General features: G+C 51.6%; 1 protein-coding gene across 1 annotated transcript in view; it reads right to left on the bottom strand.

Moving 5' to 3' along the window:
* Positions 1-147: 147 nt before the first annotated feature.
* ATP6V0D1 (ATPase H+ transporting V0 subunit d1) overlaps positions 148-10,911 on the bottom strand; it is a 39,171-nt gene continuing 28,407 nt past the window's right edge. The window contains exons 4-8 of the mRNA XM_076349482.1: positions 7,853-7,932; positions 3,926-4,003; positions 3,118-3,294; positions 2,089-2,166; positions 148-1,582 (exon numbers count right to left, since the gene is read on the bottom strand). Coding sequence (XP_076205597.1) covers positions 1,421-1,582; positions 2,089-2,166; positions 3,118-3,294; positions 3,926-4,003; positions 7,853-7,932 — 575 coding nt within the window. The 3' untranslated portion in view covers positions 148-1,420. The remainder of the gene's footprint in view (positions 1,583-2,088; positions 2,167-3,117; positions 3,295-3,925; positions 4,004-7,852; positions 7,933-10,911) is intronic.

The following is a 10,911-nucleotide window of genomic DNA, read 5'->3' as shown; positions in this document are numbered from 1 at the left end:
TAGAAGCAAGTGCCCCAAGTCATGCAGAAGCCACACCAGGCTCCGCTACTACAAATATCAAATTCCCTGGGTAGGAGGCCCTGCGGCTGATGGAGGCTCCTCTTGGGGACGTGGGAGCAGGCACCCAAGTAAGCAGGGAGAGCACGGTGCAGTAGGCAGGTATTTATTGGTGTAGAGAGGAGGGGGTCACGGGTTGACAAACACTGCAGAGGTGACCACAGCACAAGCTGGGACAGAGCCGCTCTCCATCGATCCCTCGCAGCAGCAGCACCAAGCACGTGCTTCCCACCAGCGAGGCTTCTCCGCTGCCACATCACCACAGGGCATCTCCCAGACCTCAAGCAGCAAGGAGCAGAGCTGCCATGCCATGCCCAAGGCTTGGCTCCCACCTCCTAACCACAGACGGGCAGGGCCTGGACAGGGCATGGGACATCTCTGCCCACAGCTGCCCCCTGCACTCATCGGGGTGACCGAGTGGAGCCAGACCCAAGGGCTGCTCTGCCCGACGGCCAGATGTGCCCGTACAGCTCCAGGGCAGTGGCAGCCCAGATGCCCTGCGCAGGGGAGGAGGCTGCGCCACCCTGGCTGTCTGCCCCGAGGTGGTGCAGGGGTCCAGCACTGTCTGCAGAGCCAAAAGGAGCTCCGACTTTTGCATGGTTGTGACAGTCGGCTCCAAGCTGTGGGTCTTCAGGGGAGGAAGGAGCTCAGCCAGCTTATAGAGTCTTTTCAAGCTGCAGGGCAGGAGGGAGACTGATGAGGGCTGCTCCTGAGGACATGGCGAGGCTGCACTAGTGCAAATGCTGCTGGAGCGGGGAGGAGCGTGCTCCACAAGCCCTCTGGCTCTGCCCTCGCGTTCCCACAGGCTCCGTTCCAGTCCTGGCCAGGACTGCTCAGTCTCCCCCAGGTCAGGGTTAGCTACACAGGGATGCAGGGATTGCACAGCAGCATGGGCTACGCTACAAATCACACTCGAACTAAATTTCACAGGAACAACACTGACTAGGAGGCTTGCAGAGTACTGACAGAGAGGACCCCCAGCCATGGCAGACCTAATGTGTTCCTCTGCGGCCGTGGGAACCCCTTGGAGGCAGCAACCTCCGGGCTAGTGCTTGCTCTATGAGCATAAGCGCATACAGCAGATTAGTACAGTAACACAGGGACTATTAGATACACAACAGGAGGTGTCCCTCCTGCTACACAGGGCCAAGCCTGTGCCACTGGTCCCTCCGGACCCCTCACAGCACACGCAACTCAAACTTCAGCTTGTGAATAATTTAACTAGCAACTGTACAGTTTCCTCATCTGAGCCAGTTCCACAGATGGGACATCCCTGGAGTCTGGGCAAGGGATAACTCAGGGAGTTAGGCAGGGGTCCCTCCGGACTCCAGGGGCGGGCGGGTTGGACAGGAGCAGAGCAGGGTTAGAAGATGGGAATGTAGTTGTCGATCTTGGTCCTGTGCCGCTGGGCGATGCACTCTGCGATCCACACAATGTTGCGGCACTCCTGCTCCTTCAGCTTCACGAAGGCGTAGAAGACTCCAAAGTGGAACTGGTTGAGGAAGGCCAGCTTGTTCAGCTTCACCTGGGGAAAGCCCAGAGGAGGACATGTCACTTGTCCACCTCAGATGGGAGGAGCTGGTCAAAGCAAGCGTGGAGCACCTTGGGAGGTCCCATGACTTCCCCAGCAGGCTGCAGGGCTCAGCACAGGTATCCTGCTCCGCACCTCTCTAGGTCCTCGGGGCAGCTCTAACCTACAGCACATGGCTCAGGACAGGCTCTGACATTTGAAAATCCTCTTTTCCCACATAATTACACTCTGGTTTTGCTATCAATGGACCAAATACCCACCAGCAGCCCCAAACTTGCCTCCCACACTGCTCTAATCTGTCTGGGTGAGAACACGGACCGAGCACCATGCTGGGCCCCCATTCCCCTCACTGGAGCAGAGGGCTAGCATTCTTTTCCTTCCCCCAAACGCTGTTCATCCACAGCACTGCTGACAGGGCAGCAGACAAGCTTGCTGCTACCCTGAGCTTTGGAAATGGCACAGGTAGGCACATGCCGAGAAGCGTCTCAGGGCTCACTCACCTCATGCTCAAAGAACCTGTCTTCAAGGGTCTTGTCTCCAGGGTTGCTGCCAGCCCCTTCAAACAGCAGCTTGTACTCCTGCAGGAAGACGTTACAAGAGGATATACCCAAACCCCTCCAAGTTCAGCAGCATTCCTGGGCCCTGTACATCAAACAGACACCCCAGCCACCATGCCAGGTCAGCAGAGGACACAGAAGCCAAGAGTCTGCCCTGCACACACATGAGCATTGGCAAGGGGATGCTGCCGAGGCTGCACTGCACACACACTGGCTGAAGGCAATCCCCCGTAAGGCAGAGAAAGCCTTTATTTAAAATCTGTGAGCTTGTCCAGCCAGAGATCCTACCCCTTCTCTGAAGTGTCCAGTTCTCAAAGCCGTGTCATCACTTTGAGTCTGCAGGGAGGATACACCAGGTACAGACCCCTCCATGTACAGACCGGAGTGTTGGGGCCAGGCCTCTGTGCCCACAAACACTGGCACGTGCCCCAGCTGCTTCAGCGAGAAGACACTGAGCTCTCTGACTCCAAACAGGCCCCCAGCCATGCACAAGAGCAGCTTAAGGAACCCAGACACATCGCAGTGTGTCCTCCCAGGTCAGTGTCTCCCCTGCGACTGAACCAGAGCTCAGTGACCCATTAGGGCTGGAGATGTGGCACACCACTTCTCGCTGAAGACAGGTTTCCCCCCCCCCAGCCAGCCAAAGAGAGACTGTCATTGCTACCACACCGATACCTCAAGGGTTTGGTGGCGAGGGCAGTCCCCACACCCTAGGTCGGGCACGCCTGGTCTCCCTATCACCACTGCAATGACAGCCATGACTAAGAAGCCAACAGCATCCCTGGCACAAGAGCTCCAGCAAGCCAACTCCACCTTGGCCAAGCAGAGCACAGGTCCAACAGTAGCAGCAGAAAATAAGGCCCCCCTACCCCAGGCTGTGAATCACAAGGTCCCCCCCAATCCTTGAGAAGCTCTGATCCAGAGCAGGTCCTTGCACTGGTCCCCACAGCCCTCACCCCCCAAAGCACTCACTGGGTAGTAGTCAGCAACATTTTTGACTTGTTCGTAGTCATCTGCTCTGGCCAGCTGAGCCAGGCCCTCAGGGTAGAGCTTGCCGCAGTGTGGGAACAGCTTTGCTCGGTCCTCCTTGGACAGCTCAGTACCAAATGAGTTAATGGTGATAATGAAGGCCCTCCGGTCAGCTTCAAACTGCGGGAAAAGAGCGGTTCACCTCAGGGTGCAGCATCTTTGCCAGAGGCCAGCAGATACCGATGCTGCTCTGAACAGAGCCACATCAGAGGGCAGCATGAGCAAGCTGCCTGGGACACATACAGCTATCCGGTGCTCAGCCATGGCAGGCTACATATGCAGGCTCCCAGTATGCCCAGTAGCTGATGCCTGGGGAGCAGTCAGGTGAGGAAATTCCCACGCCAGGCACAAGCCAAATCACTGAGCAGAACCCTGCCCAGGTCAAGGAGTCTCTCTCACCTACTGCCCCTGAGCCCTGCACATCCCACAGCTAGCCTTGGCATGGAGATGGGCTGTGCACTGAACAGCTCTGGTTGCTCTCCAGCTCGTTATCCATGTGAGAGGATGAAGATGCTGCCACGAAGGCAACAGATCTGTCAGCACCTGGCAAGATCAGGACTGGGGAACCAAACCTGTCCAAAGTCATGTGCAGGCAGTGTTTTCCTAGGTCTCCCAGTGAGCAGGCAGAGTGTGCATGGGGATGCTGAAGAGTATCTTTAGCATCCTTAATGCTGGCAGGCAAGCTGGGCCTGAGCACAGAGCAATGAGTATCATGACAATACCGTCCAGCTATGGGGGTTTCCAGACCTACCTCCAGGATCGGGCACATGGCATCTGCCGTGGTACCTCCCAGCACCTTGCAGAACTTGTAGAAGGACTCCAGATAAGCCTGGAAGAGAGAGGGCAGATGAGCACTCTTCCACACGGCTTCATCTACTGCCCCACAGGGCCGTTCACTAGGGGACAAACAGCAAGCAGGGGTGCTCCCAAATGCTTTATAAACACAGCACGGGCACTCTCACCCCACTTGAACTTGGATGCCAAGCCCACACGAGGGTCAGCGCTTCCCCCAGGAGCTGGAGACATGACGGGTTGTGGTTGGGTTTGTTCAAGTGACTGCATGAGCTTACTGCAGGCAAGATCCCCAGGCAGCAAGGTTAAAACCTATTTTGCTCCTTTGAGTCGTCTAACTCCAAAGCATTTACTGAAGCCTCACACGGTTTCCTGACCCCGCTCTGCCCTCAACAAACATGCCAAGCCACACAACTATAGCTGCAAGACCTACGCTCAGAAAGTACCGCTGTGTAAGCAGAGTCAAGAGATGAGACAGGACATCTGTAAAGGAAACTAGCCATTCTCTGTAATTCTCTTTTCACACTGCAGCCGCTTGGTCTCCATCCCAACTGGAGCACTGCAGAAAACATATAAGGCTAGGCACAGCTACGCTGCCTCCAGGAAACGTAATCCTTTGTGGAGATGTACCGTAATCCAGCTGGAAGATGACTGTATCTCCCAGGGGGAGCCCATGAAGGCAGTGCATGGCTAAAAGTGCTGTTCAGCAGAAACTTTCTCAGAAGAAGCCATCATGTGATAAAATACCTCCCTGGACAGAGAGCTGCAACCAGAATCACTTAAAAGGGATGGAATAAAACGATGCTGAGACATCACAAATCTCTGCTTTGTCACAACCACTCCAGGACTGAAGGTGGACCAAGAATGCACGTATTGGACACCCTCAGCACTAGGAAAGCACCTGGATTACTGTGTTCTGTAAATATTTGTTACCACCCAGTGCAAGAGGACACTGCTGGGTGAGCATCACACATCAAAGAAACATCGTCTCCAGCACCTGCCACTGCTCAAGTGCAGGAGAGCACAGAGCATCGGTCTGCAGAGTTACCACAGAACAAGGACAGGGATAACGGACTTTGCTTGAGGCTGACAGAAGAGGGAACCTGGGTAAGAGGTTCAGTCACTACCTCTGCCCTTCTCAATGTTCACGCGCAAACTTAAGGCTTTAGAAGCAAAAATAGGTGAACTCCAATATCCAGCACTGAACGAGGATCCAGCATCACAGACACCATGGAAACACAGACTGTAGAACAGCCGCACTGGGTACCCTCCCCCATGAACCCCTCTGCAGATGACAGCAATTTACAGAAACTCTCCAGTGTCCTGAAAACCCTCAACCCCAGAAGTGGTAGTCTCTTTGCGTTTAATAATCCTTAATGGACTTTGACTTCCATGAACCCACTCATTCACCCTCTGCCTCCTGCTAGCCTCATTTGTCTGTCACCTCCAGCCTGAAGGGAGACCTGTGGCCTGTCCATCCATGTTGACTTTTCCAACACTATCCGCGGTTACCACCACAGCTCTGATTCACTCCTCTTCCAGGTGAGGAATCCCAACCATTTTTGCAGTTTCCCACACAGAAGTCGTTATACCCAAACCTTTAAATGTGTCCTCCTTAGCAACTTCTTCTGTTCTGTTGTTCATATTTGGAGATGAGAGAGGAGAGGAATGAGACAGTGTTTAGGACAAACGCACTACAGATGTACGCAGCAACACAGCGATATTTGAGCAGTTCTCTTCTTTTCTACCGTTAGGAACAGATTGTCTTGTAGAGAGACACTTGCTTAGGTCAATCATAACCCAAGATTTCCTTTAGTAGTAGAAAGGAACACGGAAACCCTCACTGTACAAGCAGAGTTAGGATTACCTCCTTGCCTCTCCCATACATCACTCCACATCTATCCACGTTGATCCGCCTGCTATATTTTATTGTCCAGTCACAAAGCTCCTTCAGCTGGTTCCCACAAGAAGGTCGCCAGCAAAGGCCAACAGTCAGCCAGCTTCACTTCAATATATCCATTAAAGGTGTGGAAAAATGGGAATAAGCACTGAAGATAACAATGCCAGCATGCCTCCGCTGCAGGACTCCACTGCTGACCACCATCTACACTAAGAGCTGACCACTTACTTTTAACCTCTGCTCCCCATGTTAACCACATTTCCATTCAAGAACCTTCTCACTTGTCACTGCTAACGAGAAACCTTTGTAATTGCATTCCTCCTATGAATCCTGCTCAAACCTTCTGTCTACATGCTCGCAGATTCCTTCAAAAAACCTCCAGTAGGTCTGGGAGGTAGTACTTCCCCTTCCCATGCCAACTCCTCCCGGACGCAGGCATCCATCCCCACCACCCACCTGCTCTGTTCCTCGGAGCAGCTCTGCGCAGATTTCAGACCTGATTTCATTTCCCTCATTTGCCTGTGAAGACCATTTGCATTGTATTATACATTTTCCAGTCCTTGGGGAGAGAGGTGGCTTCAAGTGAGAGTCTGTAAGCAGCAGTTACCCCTTTCACCCTTGTGTCACCATGATTTGTTACTGATGGAGCCCCTATGATCCCTGGGGGCTGCTCTTTAGCAAGAACCAGTCCCAGCACACACCAAGGGATACCAGGCATCTACGCTTCAATTTGGGGATAGGAAGAGCAGAATGCAAAGAAGTATCAGGCCTCAAAAAGGAGATGGGAAAGGATGTGGCAGCTGGGACCCAAGGAGACACCCTCACCCCCCCACCCCCACCTGTTTGCCCTGTGCTCACTCTGCTCCCTACCTTCCCCCACCTGCCTCATCTCAACACAGAGGTCTGCACCCTGCAAGGGTGCAGGTATTTATGCGTACAGGCATACCTCCCCCGTTACAGCAAAAGACCAGTACATGCCAGAGGCCACAGGCAGCTGGGCATGACTGCCGACGCGCAGCTCCTTCTCCCCTCCCTTTGCCTTCTTTCCTTCACGCCTGATCTGTTCTCTGCCTCTCCAAACAGGCCACGGTTTCCTTGGGAAGCAGAGGTCACACTGACTGCAGGCTGGCTGTGACCAGCCAAAACAAGATTGGCAGATAACAATCTGCATCCCACCCTTAATCCAGAGAGTCGAGATGGAGCGATAGCCACAGCCTGCACATAAACACATGCTTTGATACTGCCAGCTAAAACCAGACAGGGCCTGCAGAGGAGACAACAGCTCCCTGTGCAGGCTCAGGACAAGGCAATCCTTAGCCCCTCCACTTCTCTGTGCCTGCAGGACTCCTCCACCCCGGCTGCACCTTTTATACTGCTCTACCAAGAGCATCTAACCCCAACCACAGCCACTGAAAGCTTGAGCAGACTGTTGGAGGCTCTTCTGAAAGAGCTCAAGACAGAGCCAAGCCCATGGAAGTCCTTCAGCCAAGTTTAAGAGCAAGCCACTTTAGCCCTCTGAATGCAGTTAAGTACACATCTAAACTCGTGTGGTTAAGGAGCAGCCTTCTCCTGCCTGCCTGGGGCCTGAGGAAATATATTCAAAGGCAGGACCTCTAGAAAATCTCTTGCACAGACTCTTGACAGCCTGACAGCTCAAAAAAAAAAAAAAAAAAAAAGAAAAAGTCACTGCCTAGCTCTGGTGCCCTGACTCTGCAGAGCTGGGTGATCGGATGTCAGGCCCCTCCAAGAGCACTATCTTCGCTTTCCAGCAGATGCAATTAGTTCTTGGTCATGTTCACTCTATCACCACTCCAGGGAAGAAAATAGAGAGAAAGCAAATTTGTTTTTAAATCTACTCTAAGAGGAAAATACCCTCTCCCCGAAAGCCAGCCTAAGTTGGAGCTCCTGACCCAAAGCAGAGCTGCAGTCATGCTAGGAATAAATAGGGAAGTTAACACCTCTTTCCCTTTCCAGAGACTCACTCACCTTATACAGTGTGTTTCGAATGATTTCGATGTTCATTTCATCCAGGTCCTGTTCAGATATGCAGTCTTGGAAGAAAGCAGCTGAAACAGAGCCACAGAGTTAGCATTGCCCCAACCAGACCCATGCCCAGCACTTTCCAGAGTCCTCAAACAATACCAGGCAGACGCACACCCTGTGTTGAGCTTGTCCCTCCTAGGCCTGCCCCTTATCTTCAGCAACCACCAAATTGCCATGACTCAAAACCTCAGGCTCCACCATGGCTCCCCAGGCCACAATCATTTTTGGGGCTCTCACACCAGCCTAGTCTCAGCAGAAATTCTCAGCTCTAGCTCCCAGCATCAGCGCCAGAGCACCTTGTATTTAAAAATACGCAAAACCCAAACTGTTCCCAGATGCAGGCACTCAGAGGTGACAAGACAGCTTCCGAATTGTCTGCTACAGCATGGCAGCAGCGCTTAAGCATCTGCGAGAGAGCAGCTAGTGAGTCCTGAAGAAGCTGGCGCTGTGCTTCTCCCTCATCCTCCAATATCTTCGCTGGATTAAGGAGGCATGGGGATGCCACAGCTTCTACAGCCCATGACACTCCATGGTTGGAGTCAGGAGTTGTTTCCCCTAGTCGGGTCTATCAATCCCATTTTCCACTTCATCCTGTCTCCTGTTGCTTACCTCTAGCTGGAGAAATAAAAGGCCTCGGAAGAACTAATGTATTTTGGTAGGAAGCTCGGCCTTACATACTTCGCCAGAGTATCTCTGGGAGGGAGTTTGAGAAGTTGTTGCCACCGAAAGAACACCTAACACAGGGTACTGCAAGCTGCAGATAAAGAGGAGTCTTGTACATCTAGCGTAACATAAGGCTGTTGCACCACTCACTTGTTAGCAAGAGCACAATAAAACCCATTGACGGGACTTTTATGACTTCTTCAACTCTCACTCAGCAACCAATTTTGCTGAATTTGCTACAAAGAGAAATATGATCTTTCTCAGCTTACGCAGTCCAGCTGTGGGTAAAGGACACCGCACTCACGCTGAGAACTGACTGATGCTCTTTGTGCGGCAAACCAGGTACGATGCAGGCTCACACCTCCGGCATGCACTACTTTTATAGCATGAGCTCCCTGGCATAGACAGCAGCTGCACCGTGGGTCTAGAGAGTCCTGAACAGGAGTTAACCCCCCCAGAGGTTTCTTTGCAACAGCATCAGAGACCAATGCCACGTAGCTGGAGGAGCACTGCTCCGTACGGCTGGCAAAAATGAAAACAGAGTGTGCCAGGACTGGTTTTCACTGCAGAACTCGCTGGCTAGCCTATATAGCTAAGCAGTGGCTACTTCAGAGTAGCAGAGGAATGAGAACACAGCTATTTCAGTTCTTGGCCCTCCAATATCCCAAATTAGGCTAACAGCAAGTCTTATTTTGCCCTGCTAACCTATGAGAGCCATTTGGGGTTAGGCATTCCTACCAAGCCACGTAGCTACTCAAGTACTTTTAGGAGATAGAGCTGCTGTTTCTTTGCGTGTGGTCACTGGAAAGAGTACAAGTTAAACAACTGGAGCCTGCATGCCTGCTTGTTTAAGCAACACGGCTACCCCCCATGTTCTCCTGCTGAAGAAATGCCACACTAGATGGTACGCAGCCTCAAGGGCATGGCCAGGGCAAAGGTCCGAAGATCTCAGCCTAGCCAGGGCAGAAGCAGGCAAAGCTCACTCAGGTACCAGTGCATGAATGCAAGAGGCAAAGACCCTCAACTACCAGCCGCGTTCTCCAGAACCACCTCGCCAGTGTAAAGGGGCATTCTCATTCCATACACAGCTGGAAGTTTTAAGGTCTCGGAGAACTATTATCTTTGAAATACTTGGTTGTATCTTATTCCCAAAATGGGAAGGCTCCCGCTTACTCATGAGGAGGATTTTCTTCCCACACATCATCCCTACAGCAGGCTCAACTCAGCTGCATGCAGAGCCTCAGTTCTCCTGCTGCGTCGTTGCCCTACCTTGCAACCCAGATCTCTCGAGACATGTTTTCCCTCCTTTGCCGGGCTGTATCTGGCAAATCATTTTTCCATGACAACTACTTCACTTGCCGCATTATTACACAGAGCATTTGCAAAAGCACTTTCAGTTCCAAAACCAACTATTTCTATCAAAGACAATACGATGATTTAAAGTGTTTTGTTCTTTCTAGCAACCCCAAAAGAATGATTAATCACTGACTCAGGCGTACTTCATTACTTTTTTGCCCACAGATGCTAACCTAGAAAGTGTCCTATGACCACCTCTCCTACTACTGCAAAAAGACTTCCATATTTTCTCCAGAACCACTTCCTACACATTTATCTTTAAAGAACATATCTGTCTGACTGTTCATAAGACACTTGGTTTTAGTGTCATGCGCCTCCTGGTCAAGGCTTGTAACCCTGAGGCAGGATCCTGCTACACAATGAGCTTAAAAAGGCTTTTGGAGATTTTTTTTTTTTTTTTGCCGTTGCTGGTTGAGGTTTTTTGGTATGTAAAGGGCTTTCCTTGATCTAGAGCTAATTTTATCAGTATCAGAGCAAGACCAGGCATGTGCAGATCTCTATAATTATCTAAAAAAATTGCCTACATGAAGTTGCCCAACGGTCCAGCTAAAAGTGCTGGAAATTAAGTGACTCATTCCAGCAGAGGACCCGATAGCCCTTCACTACGGAAGCATGTGTACCATGTGTCCCATGACAGTTATTAGAAAGATCGCATTGTCTAAGACCTCTCAAACTTTCTCCTTCCTTCCTAATTTCAGATGACAATTCCCAGAAGTGCTGGTAAATGGACTTCTCTAGCTACACTTGCACTGCCATGACACCTCAAGGCCTGGCTCACACAAACCAAATTTCCCAGCAATTTGCACTACCAGCGTGCTGGTTTGGACATTTGTTGAAGTGTACAGAGAGCTAGCTGGTCCTCAGAGGAAAAACTGGCATAGGACAGGCATAAACCTGAACTCAAGCCCAGCCACCATGGGCAGTACAGCCACATTTGCACATTACCCACTGCCTTGTCTTCCTGGAGCACAACTTAGACTTAG

The sequence above is a fragment of the Aptenodytes patagonicus genome, chromosome 11, assembly GCF_965638725.1.
Source record: "Aptenodytes patagonicus chromosome 11, bAptPat1.pri.cur, whole genome shotgun sequence".
NCBI lineage: Eukaryota > Metazoa > Chordata > Aves > Sphenisciformes > Spheniscidae > Aptenodytes > Aptenodytes patagonicus.
Note: the sequence above shows the minus strand (reverse complement) of the source record. Positions and strands in the feature narration are given on the sequence as shown.